General features: G+C 43.1%; 2 protein-coding genes across 9 annotated transcripts in view; one reads left to right on the top strand and one right to left on the bottom strand.

Annotated features, from left to right (window-relative positions):
• CHFR (checkpoint with forkhead and ring finger domains) overlaps window positions 1–8,877 on the top strand; it is a 32,450-nt gene extending 23,573 nt beyond the window's left edge. For all 4 annotated transcript variants that reach the window (XM_079956698.1, XM_079956695.1, XM_079956696.1 and 1 more), the window contains exons 14-18: window positions 479–549; window positions 709–796; window positions 1,212–1,319; window positions 2,524–2,596; window positions 4,056–8,877. In XM_079956698.1, coding sequence (XP_079812824.1) covers window positions 479–549; window positions 709–796; window positions 1,212–1,319; window positions 2,524–2,596; window positions 4,056–4,098 — 383 coding nt within the window. In that variant the 3' untranslated portion in view covers window positions 4,099–8,877. The remainder of the gene's footprint in view (window positions 1–478; window positions 550–708; window positions 797–1,211; window positions 1,320–2,523; window positions 2,597–4,055) is intronic.
• A 3,056-nt stretch (window positions 8,878–11,933) lies between these two features.
• LOC307204738 (uncharacterized protein) overlaps window positions 11,934–16,627 on the bottom strand; it is a 44,778-nt gene continuing 40,084 nt past the window's right edge. For all 5 annotated transcript variants that reach the window (XM_079956611.1, XM_079956607.1, XM_079956608.1 and 2 more), the window contains exons 6-7: window positions 15,609–15,854; window positions 11,934–14,414 (exon numbers count right to left, since the gene is read on the bottom strand). In XM_079956611.1, the coding sequence (XP_079812737.1) occupies window positions 13,653–14,414; window positions 15,609–15,854 (1,008 nt within the window). In that variant the 3' untranslated portion in view covers window positions 11,934–13,652. The remainder of the gene's footprint in view (window positions 14,415–15,608; window positions 15,855–16,627) is intronic.

The following is a 16,627-nucleotide window of genomic DNA, read 5'->3' as shown; positions in this document are numbered from 1 at the left end:
ACCTTCTGCAGGAGGGGATTCCCATGCATCCAATTTCCAGCCCTTGACATGGAAACGAATACGTCTGATTTCAAGGAAGCCAATACAGTGGTGCCTCGCAAGACGAAATTAATCCGTTCCGCGAGTCTCTTCGTCTTGCGGTTTTTTGTCTTGCAAAGCACGGCTATTAATGGCTTAGCGGCTTTAAGAAAAAGGAAACAAACTCGCAAGAACTCGCAAGATGTTTTGTCTTGTGAAGCAAGCCCATAGGGAAATTCGTCTTGCGGAACGACTCAAAAAACGGAAAACTCTTTCGTCTTGCGCGTTTTTCGTCTTGCGAGGCATTCATCTTGCGAGGTACCACTGTATTCCAGTTTTGTGATCTTGAAATCATGACCTCTAGGCATTGAAGGTCATCCTTGTGGTGAGAAAAGAGAAGACGCCTCTTGGGTATTTCAGAGCAACGATAATTTCCCCTCTCTTTTTAATTTCCTTACAGAAATAAATCTTGGTGACAAGTGTTTAGATGGCGTCCTTAATGGCAATAACTATGAATCGGATATTCTAAAGGTATATTCAGTTTTAAAGTATATCAGTTGAGAGAATATAGCTGCTTAAACCTAGTTTGCAGAATACATTTGTACTACTTTCCATGGGGTGGGTGGGTGGGTCAAGTTGTTTAGTGCATCTCTTTTACATGCTGCTGACTACCCTTTTCTCTCATCTGAGGATTACCTGGCATCCAGGGGTTTAACATGGAAAAATATGTTAAACGAAAGTCTCCTAGCTCTTCAAAGAGGAGTTTTTATTTTACCAGGTAAGCCCCATCTTTTCTCTCTGACTTGAGCTTTCCAGAGGCATATCTTCTGCATTGTGCGCTTTCAGGGAAGCAAATTACACATCCCCATTTGTACCAACCCAACCTTGATCCTATCCTCTTCAGAAACCCTGCTCCATAACTATCTCCACCAGGTGAAGTAGCTGTGGTTAACCTGACAGAAGAGAAGGCCTTTTCAGTGGTGGCACTCTGGTTATGGGATAGCCTTCCCAGAGATGTTGGCCTGACGCCATCTTTGTGGTCCTTTCACCACCTTTCAGTTCACCAAGACCTTTCAGATAACTTACAGCAAGCATATGTACTCTTGACGAGTTATTGCCTGTTTGGAATATTTCATGAAATGGCTTTTTTGGCCCCTGGCTATCTGCAACTCTGATTCCCCTCTGCCCTCCAGATTATCGCATTACTGGAGAAACTGTTCTCTGTTACTGTTGTGGCCTCCGCAGCTTCCGAGAGCTCGCTTATCAGTACAGGCAGAATATTCCTGTTGCTGAATTGCCAGGTATGGAAAAACTGTATTTATTATTAATTCTTTCATTCATTCCCTACCTTTCCCCCCCACCCCACCCCCCGGTTTATAACAAAAGGCAACAAACAACATTAGAAATAAATCAGTTTTAAATAAAATTGGAACCATTGGTTAAATAATTCTATCTATATTTCCTGAGCGATTCAGTAGCCAGTCAGTCTGTGTTTTGAGATGGCAATTAGCTGTGTCACACCTACAAAAAGTTGCTACTGTTCTAAAGTTGGGAAGGGCAGGTAGAGGCAGCAGTATTCTGAGCAGTTTTAGATGGCTGAGGACTGCCCATCCCTAACCCATGTTCACAACTTTTCCCCTCGCATATGTGAGCTGGAAAGTATGTCATTTGTCCTTGTTGTAGAGAGAATCTTTAAATCTTATACCAAAGGGCAAAAGAGACCTACAGTAATTCTCTCCCATTATTTCTCTTCCACAATACAGTGGTGCCCCGCAAGACGAATGCCTCGCAAGACGAAAAACCTGCTAGACGAAAGGGTTTTCCGTTTTGGAGGCGCTTCGCAAAACGAATTTCCCTATGTCTTGCAAGTTTTTCCGACTTTCCCCCCCTTTCCCCCCCTTTTTCTAAGCCGCTTATCCGCTTATCCGCTAAGATGATAAGCCGCTAAAAGCCGCTAATAGCGCTAATCTGCTAAGCCGTCAATGGGCTTGCTTCGCAAGACGAAAAAACCGCTAGACGAAGAGACTCGAGGAACGGATTCTTTTCATCTTGCGAGGCACCACTGTACAAATGTTTTGGAGGACTATTCATTTTGTTCTGCATTGGGACTATATTTATGGTGTGTGTTAAAATTCCAGGACAAGACTATCCCATGTGCATATACATCAGTAACAGCTTAGCATGCACTATGCTAGCATTGTTTCAATATTTTAAAATGCATCTTGCTGTTTCTATTATATCTTCTTAAATTTCAAAAATTTCCACCTATACATGTTGTTGTTGTTGTTGTTGTTGTTGTTGTTGTTGTTGTTGTTGTTGTTTGGTTTGGTCCCCCAACTGATAATCTACTTACATGGCTTCGCACTTGCTACCAAATAATTGTCCGCACCTTATTTTAGAACAACAACAATGATTGACTGATTCGCCCACCCACCCGCCCTCAAATCTCTCTGCTTTTAATTAACGTCAATTGTGCATCAAATGTGTTGGTGTTTTTTCTTACAGTGGCTGTCACGTCACGCCCTGATTGCTATTGGGGGCGCAATTGCCGGACTCAGGTCAAAGCTCACCATGCAATGTGAGTTGCCCCCACCCCTACCCTCACCCCCTCGATATTTTTCTATAGGAGCTTAAATCTGTCTGCATTTCAGGGTCAGGGTAATAGTTCCGCCAGAAAAAAACGCATGAATAACTTTTTCTATACTTCTGATGAGAGATCATTTTCCTCCATGATGCTAACTGTTACACCAGCACTGGAATTATATGCTCTGTGCACCTAAGCCCAGTCAGCATTCTGGCAGCTGCATTCTGGACCAACAGAAGTTTTAGAGTACTCTTCAAAGGCAGCCCTGTGTAGGTATTAGATATTGGTTGCATTCAAGAATAGCACTAAACCCTGTTGCAAGAATGAAACTAGCATCTCCTTGGGCTTGCGTGCCTGCTCTCCTGTCTTCCAGTGCAGAGATACAAAAAGGTGATAGAAAGTTCCTGCCTTAGATTAACCACAGCTTATCATGTCACTGAAACCCTAAACTGTGGTTAGTTTTAAATGTGATTAGTGGAAACAAGCCAACTTTGAATTAAAGGTGAAGGACCCCTGACAGTTAAGTCCAGTCGTGAACGACTCTGGGGTTGCGGTGCTCATCTCGCTTTACTGGCTGAGGGAGCCGGCGCATGCGGACAGTTTTTCTGGGTCATGTGGCCAGCATGACTAAGCTGCTTCTAGTGAAACCAGAGCAGCACACAGAAACGTCGCTTACCTTCCCACCAGAGCGGTACCTATTTATCTACTTGCACTTTTTGGTGTGCTTCCGAACTGCTAGGTTGGCAGGAGTGGGACTAAGCAACAGGAGCTCACCCCGTCGCAGGGATTTGAACCGCCGACCTGATTGGCAAGCCCAAGAGGCTCAGTGGTTTAACTAATCATAGTTAATATTAACCACAGTTTGCCTAAGTTTGGACTACAGAGCAAACTACAGGTAAACTCATTCACATAGCACAATGCTATGGTTTAGTGTTGCATTCAAACCAGTGCATTATTTCAAAACAGCTAATAATTTGAATCTAGTATATTTTAATATTAATTTATCAACAACAAAAACTCCCATCTAATGTGGGAAGGAAACTTGACAGTGCTAGCTCACTTTGAACATTATAAGAACATGAGGTGCCCAGAAATCTGCCCAGGGGCTATAAACAGTTTCAACAGTTCACATGTGGGGTGGGGATAGTATTTTTCTTTAAATTTGACATTAACCACCCTAAAAATGCTAGCCTTCACTTAAAACCAAAAGGTGGGGGATAGCACTCAAGATTATAAAATGGTGAGATAGCTGGGATTTGTTCGCTGGAAACTGTGTCCAGGAAAATCCAGAAATTGGAAGGCAAATTTCGTTAAAAGTAGCTCAAAAACTCCCCCCCCCCCCCGCCCAAGAAGAAGAAGCTCAACAACTTTGCCAAAAAAATCGTATCAACTGTTGTTTGCTTGTTTTCTATCGTGTTTTTTAAATTTTAACTCAAGTCTTTTGTTGTTCCAGGAAATTCAATCACATCTGTGAACAAACACGATTCAAAAACTGAAGGTGTTTTTTGAGGCATTTAACTGGCCTGAATACTCGCAGCCTGTAAGAAAGGAGGGGGAAATTAAATCTGCAATACTGACCGTACAGTTATTGTTTCATTGTTCCCTCATAGCAGGGAGTTGGTTACTCTTTTTACATCAGATGCTCTGGTGTATATTTTTGATTTGTAAAACGTTTTCACAGTTTATGAGCAGGTCAGTGTCTTTTTTTCCTTTTCTTTTCCTTCAATAGACAGTGTGGAACAAGCAATTCATTCATGATTAGTCTGCCCCTGCTTCATCATGTTTTTGACTTAATGACATCATCATTGGATTGAAGGATTCTAATGGCATTGAATAAAGTAGGGGGAGTCTACACTGTGTGGCAGTAATTGCGCTGTTCAAATATATTGAGAGCTATGGTTTGTGGGGTGAAGTAGGACTACAGGGTGGGTGCAAAAAGTTGCTAGGCAAGTGATAAGCTCCTTCTTGAAAAATAGATGGGCAGCAGTAGTTATCCACTCCACCCAAGTGGTACAGTAGAGGACAGTTGGGGCTGTGTCTACATGGTCTTGCTAAGGGGATTGGTTGCATGGCCCTTCAATCAACATGGCTGTCAAAAAAGATCACAGCTGGATTTGGCCTGGCCCATTCAGTTGTCAGGGGCGACTTGTGATACCCTGCCCTTTCTTGCAACATTTGCTCCTGACTGCTGCAATGCCCAATCAGCGCAGCTGAAATGTACCCTTTTTATTTGTGGTGGTGATGAGATAAATGGGAGCAATCTCTCTTTGTTTTTGGTCAGGTCTTTTGCTTTCCTGGAATCCCTGGGGCTCTGCTCCCCTCTCCTCCCCTTAGATAATGTTTGCTTTTCAGTCTTGGGACCAGAGCAAGACAGTCTACCTTCTTGTTTTGATATCCATTGGACTTTTGAGATCAAAATAACAGTAATCCTGGACCTCGTTTTACGAAGCAAATGTGTTCATGCAAGTCTTTCTTTTCTTTTCTTTTTTAACAGCCATTGGGAGAGAAGTGGAGGTAATATTTTAGAGCAACCCCACCAATTATTGACATTTGCTGTCCCCTACTTACAGCTGTTACACTGGAGACTTATTATTCCTTACCCTAGACCATAAAGGTGGTCTCTAGATTGTTGTACGGAATGGGCACAATCCAAGCAAAGTCAATAACTTTTAGTTGCCGGTGCTGTCAGTAGAACTTAAAAGGTTTTTTTATTTTGATTGGACCTCCCCTTATTCTTATATTTCCTGCGTTCTTTTCATTACACATAGAGGAAAGTTGTTTTTGTCTCCGCTTATATGATAGGCATGGTGGTAGAATCGCGCATCTTATTCTAAGCATTTTTAAGCTCGCCTTTTGACTTTAGAATTACACACAAAGCAGTACAAATAATAGGAATTGCCTTTGAAATTATCTGTGCATGAATACATTTCTACTTTGCAAATTACCCTGCAGATTGTAACAGTTGGATCAAGGCAGCCTTGAGCAGGGTAGGATGTAGAAATAAGTTGCTTCCTCAGCCCCCCCTCCTTTTCTGGAATTATGTTGCTAAATTAGCAATGCCGCTGTTCAGCAATACACTAGGTGATGCTTTGCACTGTACATTTTTACAACGCAAGTTTGCTTTTTAAAAACATCAATGTGCTGGTAGATTTAATAATGCCAAGAGCACAGTCTTCCTTTTTGTAATAATGGGGCATGGTGCAACACATTAACTTCCCATACCCTAAAACAGTAATGTGGGAACTCACCCAAAGAGAAAGCCAACAGGCTAATCCAGGATGTTTGCCTACCCAAGTGTCCTTTAAGGGTGGGTCAAAGGTATTGCAAAAGGATTTGTCACTTTTAAGTGTGTAAAAACGTCGTTCTTTCACTCCTGGCTTTAAAAACGTAGAGCTTCCAAAGTGTTATGGTTTACTAACCACATCCAAACCACTTGTAAGAGAAACTTATTCCCCACCCCACCCCAAAACGCCAACCTAACATAATGAGCGCCTGCTCACTTGTAGCCATAGGAAAATTTTAAGTGGCATGCCCTTAAACCTTGATGCAGTCAATTGACTGGATTCTCTAGACTGCATCCTAAACATGGCTTAGTAGGTTTAAATCTGGGTTCATGATCTGGGGACCCTGTCCACACATCCTGTTAGTGGCGCAGGAGCCATTTCCCTGTACAGTCAAACCTTGGTTCTTGAGCGCCTTGGAACTCGGACGTTTTGGCTCCAGAACGCCAAAAACCCGGAAGTGAGTGTTCCAGTTTTCGAAAGCTATACGTCCGACATGGCTTCCGATTGAGTGCAGGACGTTTCGAACAGTTTCGGGACTCGAATGGATTCCCGGAACGGATTAAGTACGAGAACCAAGGTACTACTGTATCCACTTCCCTGACTTGAAGACGCAGGAGAGTAGGGTGGGAAGAACACATGCTATCCACTGCAGTTTGGCCTGCGACACTATTTTAGGTCCTTTCCACCTCTCCTACATATCTCCAGTCCAACATGGGAAACTGCTACGGGGAAGTGGTTTCTATGTTATCAGTAAGTTTGAAACAGATTCCCAAGCCTAGCCTGATGTCAAGTTGTATTCTTAGAATATATGGTGCTTTCATTTCCTGAAATAATGTTAACCATGTACTGGCATTGGAAAGACCAAAAGGCAATACTGCACAATGTAAAATATGTTACCTTTTGGGAAATCAGAATTACTGCTGGGTTTCATTCTGAAAGAAAAGGGTGAAGACATACACAGGACAGAAGAATGTTTTTAGTTGATTACTGCTGTTGTCTTAACTCAAACTCTCCAGATGTTACACTTAAAGAACTGTTGCTGGTGTGCTGGACCACAAATCTGGCAACTATCGTCAACAGAGAGCAAGAAGCAGCTTACAGTCTTGGAAATAGCATGGTGTTTGAGAAGCGAAATAACAGCTTTTTCTTCATGCATACATTTAAATTTAGAGCAGTCCTTGCTTAAACAGGCTTCCCAACCCATCTGACTTAAAACTTACCCAGGAAAACGATAGACAAATATGCAATATTATAAATTATGTAATAGTACCCAATTTACATGTCTGCATATCTGTATTGTTGTACTTGGTAGAGTAGAAGTCAGTCCAGAGCATAAGGACAAGTTTGTTACTATCGGGATAATCCATTTGGGTAATGCTGTTCCAAGCATGTATCATTTCAGGTTGCAATGATGACTTCCATGTCTGAATGCTTCTCCCATAATCACAAATATTAGCATGACAGAAGTCGGGGTTAACCTTTTCTTCTTTATAAAGAGATTTTTTTAATTTATTTTTTTTTGTGGGAGAATACTCAAACATGCAGTCAGGGGACTAAAAGTGGAATTATCTTCTGGTTTTAGGTCACCTAGCAGCTTGCACTTAAACTCTTCTGTGGCAACAGGATTCACTTAAACTGCAGCCTATAACTTGCCAAGTTGCCAGCTTACAATCAGTGGGGTAGTTACTAACATTTAGCGATGTGAGTATATTAGGGATGAAGAGGGTGAGTGAAGTGTATATCTTGAACTTTCATCTGTAAAGCTTTTGCAGGAAGAATGGGTGGATCTGGCTTTAAGATGCCTGTTTAGTACCTATAAAATATAGTATGGAATGGCCTATTTTTAAGGGGAAAGCTGGTCTGGAATAATCCTTGAAGTTGACAAATGGAAAATGTGCATTTAGTTTAAGTTCTGACACTTGAGTTCTGTTGTGTGCGTGTGTTTAAAGCTTTGGGAAAAAATAGCGTAGAAGTCTGCAGTTACGGAATCCTCTAAGGCTGAGCATTTCCAGCTGCTTGGTCTCTGTTTCAGCTCAGCATGTGCATGTGAGCACATTTTTTGCATATGTGAAAAAAGGGAGCCCCTTGCACATCTGTCTCCAGGACATGCTTTGCATTCCCTGTTGCTTCTTCCTGTATTCAGAATTGGCTTCCAGCAAAGAGTTTCTTTCAATTGCTGGATGGGTTGAAAATTATGGGCTCCCCACTCCCCTGAAAAAATGGTGCTTTATACTTGACTTGTAATGGTTTACATTAGGAACATATATTCCTGCTCTGGGCACATCAATACCATGTTATGAGTAAAAAGAAATTGAAGCAATCGGCTGTGCTGCACATCAGAGGGCTGTGAATTTGATGCCACCACACTCCACACACACACACGCACACACACACACACACACACACAATAAATCTACTTTTTCTATGCATTAGGCGATTGAAGTATTGCAATGGAATGAAAAGGTTTTTTTGTGCGTACGCTGTATCTTTTTTAAAAGAATGAAAATAATTAATATTGCCAATGTTGGTGGGGCTGAATTGACCTTTAATCTTTAATATGCTCTTTTAAGTGTTGAAGAGCACCATTGTTCATGGGTATTACATACTCTTACATGTTTTAGTCCTTTTTTTAAAAAAACAAAAGCAAAAAAGCAAACAAAAGCAAATTGTATGGTTTGGCCAGGTGATATTTTTTAGTTAATGTGTTAACTTCTAAAAGTTTACTTGATGTTTAAAAACTGTAAATGGTTTGGCATATTTTAACCTCTCTGAAGTACAGGCTTCACCTCCCTTCTGTAAGAGAGAGACAAAACACTGGGAGTTGGGGAATAGTCTGTTCTTAGGATAGATGTGGAAAACAGGGAGGATTGTGTATTGCTAAATAAGGCCTAGTCTCCTTCTCTGGGATATTCTTCTGTAAAGAAGGTGGGCAAATAGTTCTTCCAACTTTTTTGTGGCAATGTCAAGGATTAAAAAGTTTACTCATGAAAACTGCTTCTATTTTCTTTTTCTTTGTTGAGTTTCTATTTTGGCTTGGTTCCCTCCTTTCTTTTGCCATTAAAGCTCAAATTTTGGACTACTACATGTGATATTGAACTGTGTATGATGACATCTAATTTCCTTTCACACACACACACACACACACACACACACACACACACAGAGTTATGGCAGGGAGAGGAGTGGGGACAAGGGCTTCTGTGGTGGTGTACATTTTTTAATGCAGTTATATTCCAGTTTTTTTTCCTCCAGGGAGGTGTAGATGGTTCTCCCCCTCCTCATTTAATCCCTGCAACACCAACACCCATGTGAGGTAGATTAGGCTGAGAGGCAATGACTAGCTCAAGGACACCCAGTGAGCATCTAGGCTGTGTGTCAGTTCGTCTCCCAGGTCCTCGTCCAACATTCTAACCATGATTCCACACAGGCATGTGTGACCACCTGGCCTCAGATGTAAAATGTTTTTAATAATAATGGAATGATACTGTGACTGTTGCGGGTACCTAAGGCAGCCCAGGTGCAGATACTGGCCCTGTTTGCTGCTTTCCCCATCTGTGGGTGATCATTTTTTGAGGCCCTCTGTTGTGTGGCTCTGGACTTCAGCTCCAAGATCTAACCCAAACTGAGCTACTGGCTGCTGCAGGAGTTCTCAGGAAAGGTCCAATATCATAGTATCTAAAGGGACCCAAGGGTCATCTAGTCCAACCCCCTGCAGTGGAGGAATTTCAGCTAAAGCATCCATGACAGATGGCTATCTAACCTCTGCTTAAAAACCTCCAAAGAAGGGGAGTCCACAACTTCCCAAGGGAGACTGTTCCAGTGTCAAACAGCTCTTACTGTCGGAAAAATTTTCTGTGTGTTTAATCAGAATCGCCTTTCTTCCAACATGAAGCCATTGGTTCGAGTCCTACCCTCCAGAGCAGGAGAAAGCAAGCTTGTTCCCCCTTCCATGTGACAGCCCTTAAGCTATTTGAAGATGGCTATCATATCTCCCTCTCAGTCTATTTTCCAGGCTAAACTTACCCAGCTCCTTCAAGCGCTCGTTGTAAGGCTTGGTATCCAGACCCTTGATCATCTTAGTTCCCCCTCCTCTGCACATGTTCCAGCTTGTCAGCATCCTTCCTAAATTGTGGTGCTCAGAACAGGACACAATATTCCAGGTGTGGTCTGACCAAGGCAGAATAGAGTGGTACTATTACTTCCCTTGATCTGAATAGTGTTAGCCTTTTTTGCTGCTGCATCACACTGTTGACTCTTCAAACCACATCTTTTGGTAAAAAGCTAAAAAAGATGAATCTAGAAGCTACTTTTCTTTTCTGCGGACCAGAATGCGTGTCGGAAGGGAGCAGGGAAAGACCTTTATTGACCAACTTAGTTCATTCATTCAAGTACCCGAGGCAAGCTGATGGGTGGCAACCCCACACTTTTTGCCTCCATTGTCTGAACCCCACTTCCCACCCCACTGTGGTCCTAATCTCGAGCCCCACTCTTTCCCATTCATAATTCCAAGTGACGCTGTCCCCCATGCTTCGCATAGCTGCCAACCTTAATGTACAGTGCAGAAGCAAGACTAAACTGTTTGGAAAGGTCAAAAAGACAGTTTGCATATAGTTTAGTTACAGCACAGTCATGGAGTAAATGCCACTGAGTTCAGTTGGGCTAAGAACATGTATAGGATTGCAACCTCAATCCTATTGAGTCAACGCCACTGAACTCAGTGGGAGGTAGACTGCATATGATTGACACCAGTTAAGTTTTAGACCTACCTCTCCTACATTGGGACGCGGGTGGCGCTGTGGGTTAAACCACAGAGCCTAGGATTTGCCAATCAGAAGGTTGGCGATTCGAATCCCCGCGACGGGGTGAGCTCCCGTTGCTCGGTCCCTGCTCCTGCCAACCTAACAGTTCAAAAGCACGTCAAAGTGCAAGTAGATAAATAGGTACCGCTCCGGCGGGAAGGTAAATGGCGTTTCCATGCGCTGCTCTGGTGTGCCAGAAGCAGCTTAGTCATGCTGGCCACATGACCTAGAAACTGTAAGCTGGCTCCCTCGTCCAATAAAGCGAGATGAGCGCCACAACCCCAGAGTCGGTCACGAATGGACTTAATGGTCAGGGGTCCTTTACCTTCATTGCCTAGTTTCAAATCCATTTGTTGAGCCATTTTCTAAGACACAATACCATTCCCTCTGTCCTCACTGCAACAGTGGAATGTCTTGTCCTTAACATAGGACTGCAACTGTAATAGACCCCTTGGTATCTCAAACAGTTGTGGGTTTTGTTTTGTTTTTGCAGAGCCATACAATATTCGTTTGTTAAAAAAGAAAAAGCTAAAGACTGCTTGTTGACTTCTGGATGTTACCCATTAATCATGAAGAAGAGAAATGTATGAAAATTCCAAGTTCAAAGGCACTGTAAATGTGGTTCATACTTGGTCCATAGCCATGGCTAAACGCCACTGCTCATATTTCTATAGAGACCACATGCATGATTAAAACACACGCACACCAAAAATGCTCCACAACTGCTATCAATACTGATAAGATAGAGCAGATGGAAATTTAAACAGCAGGTGAAACCATAAATTAGTCTGGGCAAAATCAAGGCTAAGAATATTAGGAGGAGCCAGACTTAAGACTCCTTAAGCATAGCAAAAATGAAAAATTGCTCCATTTGATAGGGTGGGTTAGATTTTTCCCATTCCTCCCTGGGTATCTGCTTTGCAATAAATATTTGGAAGCCTTCCTCAGCTGTCTAAACCAGGTGCAACCAGAGAGCTCCCCAAGATGTGATCCCTTCCATTCGTGTATAGCAAAAGCCCCTTGAAGAAATGCAAGTAATTATACATTTCTTACCAGGTTACCATTGGGAAGCAATTAAAATCCTTAAGGGGCTATTAGGTATAATCAAACTAGCAGGCTTTCCTTTCATTCAGCCTTAAAATACACACTTCATTAGAATCAGAATTGCACAGCTGCTTGAAGCTGAAAAGTCTCTAGACTGCCCTGGTGGTGACAGAAATGCATTATTTAGTAATGGAAACAAAATGGTTGAAGAAGCAAATAGGTGTTTATCAGCAATAAGTAGCTAGATTGGATGTTTAAAAAACAACACAGTACAAACAGAATATTCATCACATGCTAAAAATAGCTCCAGGGTGCAACTTATTAAAGCACTTGACAAACATGACCTGCTTTCTCAAGGAATACTGGGGACCTCAAAGCAACTTTTTGAGACAGCTGTGGCTGTGAGCAAAGCATACCCCAAATATCCTCAAAGACACACTTACTTCCTAGGCGCCCAAGAACCCTTGACAAATGTCTAAGGATGATTTGAAAAAACTAGACCACCAGACCAAGGACTGCAAAATCTGTATGGATGTTTAACTCAACAGGAAGTTGAACTTGCAATGTCCCTGGTGATTTATTTTTGGGATTGTGAGAATGTGTGCGCGGCAATGCGTTTTTGACAACACTAGTGCATAGCTTGGTTGTAGTTTACCCAGTAATAGCAGATTTATTCATGATTTACCACCCAGCGTTTTGCCATGTATATATTTGCACGGGGTAAAATACTCTGAAATGGAGATGGACGGATGTGCGTGCCGGGGAACTGCAGCCAGTTGGGATTTCCCCCACCCCCATTCTTAAGTTGCATCTCCACTTTTTATGATCTTTGCAACAATGAACACCAGTGTGTATGGGGGGAAATGGGTGTTGGAAGAAAGCAGGGGACAGCCTTTGGAACTGTGTTTATTGCTGCAGTGAGAACAGGCATATATGAGGCAAGCATACTGGCCCTGGCCACTGTGAATTGCCCTAACAATAGTTAGCTAGGTTTGATGAGCTTCTCGTTCCTTGCAGCTGGTATTCTTTGAATAATGTGCAATGAGAGTGTGTGCTTTACCAAAGTGTGCATTTATCTCTCCAAAGCTGCCAGGACTTTCCCCAGATGATACTATTAGTGTACTTACTGTATGTTGCATCACATGCAGAGAAAATCCTCCTACCCCAAGTGGCAGAGCCTTCTGCAGGATTTAGGAAAGAAGCAATCCTTTTATAAAGTGGTCCTTAAGAATAGCCAGAACTACCATCGCTAATGAAACTCTTGACAATCTTAACTGTCTCACATCTAATGTAGTTTTACACACAAATGCAGTAAAAAAAAACCTAGCAAAGGTGCTGTGCATTTTGTTTTGTGCTCATGTAGCTAACCATTTACTTCTTTGTGTGTGTTTCTTCTGCTAAACACAGTTCTAACTGGTACCCACTGCCACTTCCCTGTCCAAGCCACAATCAAACTTCAGTAAGGAATTGTGCGATTTCCTCCAGCTGTGACTAGAATTTGGTTGATCTGTTTCAAAGTATTATGTCCAAAACAGCATGCCTCTTTTCAATGCAAGCCTGACCATTTGCTTCCTGGTATGGTGTGGGAATAGACAGTGCTTCCATATTCATCACAGCAACTTTAAGAAAGCCTGTCTTCTTTGTAAGAAGTACCAGTCAGGTAGTCTTGCTAAGCTCTCAATAAGCCAACAAAAAACTAACAGTCATTAGATGCAGCTCAGTGAGAGGTGGCAATGCAATAGGGTATAACTTAACACACAATCTATTCCAACATTTAGAGTCAGTGCTGCCCAAGCACATTCTCCACGTTGTACGTGCAATGCAGCTTCCATTCAGTCTCAAAAGGAACATGTGTCTTTATTGCTTCCAATTGCACAAACCTACAACCTTCAGTGTCAGTTCCGATACCCATATTTGGAGGAGTTACTGAACTGAAGTTTGACACAACCGGTGAGAGGCCAAGGAATCAAAATTCGGATGAGAATTAGTGGTGCCAGTGTCTGAAACAGGCCCATAGTTTTTATCCTTGTAACCACTGCAGCTCTTCAGGGAATCACTCTGTGAATTTGGGTACTCTCCCCAAAGATCAAGGTCTGCTCTGATACTGGTGGACTCAACTGAGCTTTCTTGAAGAGTTAGGTCCACTGGCTGCTCATCTGCCATGGTCATCCCCATATTATTATGGATAACATTTGGCTCAGATAAAGCATCTGCACATTGATTCACATGCTCTGCTAAAACCAAAGGCTGCTGATCATCCCCTTCCTCAGAAATAACAAAAACAGGTTTGGGTTTATCCATTTCCAATGAGAGCTCCTTGGATTTTGAGCCATTGACTATGTTGCTTGTGAACTGGATGGGCGCATCAAGGAGGTCTTTGGTTCCCTGGCCTGGACTGTTGACTGGAGATTTTGTGCCAATGTGCTTTGCATGATCAGACAGCCTTGGTTGGTTACAGTCAGGAGAACTTGTTAAAAACCCAAAGTAAGGGTTTCTGAAACGGGATCTTTTCAAGTTGCAGCTGTTGCTTAGCTTGCGTTGTTTCTGTGCCGAATACGTCAGTGGGTAAGATGCAGCGCTGGCCGATGAGTCCAAGTAAGCCGGTTCAGAGATGCCGTCTATTTCTGCAGCTGAAGTTACTTTCCGAGTAGCTGCAGTCTGGTCTTTCGTGGATGCAGAAAAGCCCTGGCAGGAGCAATCATAACGTCAACTCTGATAATCAGATCTGAGGGAACTACAAGTGAATATTTCTTAAGAAGTCGTAAAAAAAAGGAGCAAGAGGTCATTTTGCTCAATTTCTTCACTGTCATTTCCTTCTCTGCCTTGTGCATGGTTGCCTTTCCCACGACTTAAAGGTCAAAGCAAAAAAGGGGGGAGACACGCATGCACATGTGGGGCAGGAGTGTTCTGAAGGTAAGAAAACTCCTGTTAATATTTCACAAGGTCTCCACCATTCTTTTCTTTTTTTTCTATTACAGAATCAAAGTCAGGAATGGGGAACCTCTGGCCCACAAGTTGTTGCTGGACTATAACTCCCATCAATCCTGACCATAGGCTATGCAGGGCTTGCTATAAGTGTCACTCAGCTGGTTAGTACTGGTTAGCTGGGCAGGGATTGGTTGCCCTACAGAGTTCTCAAGTGAGGCTTTGCTGTTGGTGCCTATCAGCTGTTGGGTGTTGACAGCAAGCCACGTTTGCCAAGGATCAATTGGGAGCGAACTTTTAAGGCTCCTGTAAAGGCTTCCTTTAGGGATGCGGTTGGCACTGTGGGTTAAACCACAGAGCCTAGGACTTGCTGATCAGAAGGTCGACAGTTCGAATCCCCACGACGGGGTGAGCTCCCATTGCTCGGTCCCTGCTCCTACCAACCTAGCAGTTCGAAAGCACATCAAAGTGCAAGTAGATAAATAGGTACCACTCCGGCGGGAAGGTAAACGGCATTTCCGTGCGCTGCTCTGGTTCGCCAGAAGCGGCTTAGTCATGCAGGCCACATGACCCAGAAGCTGTACGCCGGCTCCCTCGGCCAATAAAACGAGATGAGCGTTGCAACCCCAGAGTCAGCCACGACTGGACCTAATGGTCAGGGGTCCCTTTTCCTTTAAAGGCTTCTTTTGCAGCTGTGCCTTTACCTGCCCCACACCTGATGCCATAGATGGCATTACATGTGCGACAGATGGGCATGGCTCTGTGAAAATGACCCCATGGGCCACCCACACTGGGCCTTACTTGACTTGCAGGTGCTAGATTCTTATTAGCATGCAGGCATGACAGTACTAGTAGGGGAAACAGGCTAGACCTGAAGCCACTGGATCAAACTTTGACAGCAGATCTGCAGGACACATTCAACTTGCATCCCCAGGGCTTTCTACAAATACTTACACTGCTGTTAACCAATTTGGTGAAAGGGCTGTTAGTAGCCCAGCTGCACCACTTTTTCTGTAGCTGAGGCAATGGAGCTAGTAAGTCATGAAAAGTACGAGCACGCCATGTTCGCTGAGTTGGGCAATGGCTCTCTGTCTGTGCCACCCCTATGTTTGTAGCACTGATGCCAGATTCCGCTGGACCTGCTGTCAGCCAGTCAGAAACTGAGCCTGGACTTGTGATGCTTCTCTTCAGTTTTCGGTCCTAATTGAAAAAAGACAGATAAATCAAAACGAAAATACTGCATGTGATAGCTTTATCCAGTTGGCCAGTGAATTTTCTTCTAAAATCCATACTTGAAGCTCTGACCCAATTAAAATCCCATAGCTCAGTCGGGTAGAGCATGAGGCTCTTAAATTCAGGGTTTTGGGTTCAAGCCCCACATTGGGCAAAAAATTCCTGAATTACAGGGGGTTGGACTTTATGGCCTTCATAGTCCCTTCCAACTCTACAATTCTATGGTTCTGTGACTTTTACTTGATTAATCAATTGATTAAATTGACAGTATTTTGCATATGAATGAAAGCAATTGTTCTGACTCAAAAACATATACTTCTTTTTTGGATCAGCTTTCCCCAGTGTGGTGCCTTCCAGATGTTGGCAGGCGGTCCCCATAATCCCTGAACATTGACCATACTGGCTGGGCCCTAGCTGTACCACTGACTCCTCAGACTGGCAACTCCACTCCCAAGTTCACAGGCACCAGTCTCTCTAGATACCTGCTCCTGTAAATAGCATAGAACCAGGGTCCTTCTACATGCCAAGCACATGTACCTTCAGTCCTAAAACAGTGGTTGCAGATTAAAGATTGCAGTATACACACACACAAGCCCCATCTACACTCTGCATTTGAATAAGTATTATACCATTTCAAACAGTCATGCCTTTCTCTGAAGTATCCTGGGAACTGTACATTGCTAAGGGTGCTGAGAGTTGTTAGGAGACCCCTATTCCCCTCAGGGACCTACATCTCAAAG

Source organism: Podarcis cretensis (assembly GCF_951804945.1).
Source record: "Podarcis cretensis genome assembly, chromosome: 16".
NCBI lineage: Eukaryota > Metazoa > Chordata > Lepidosauria > Squamata > Lacertidae > Podarcis > Podarcis cretensis.
This window is presented reverse-complemented; position numbering and strand designations above follow the sequence as displayed.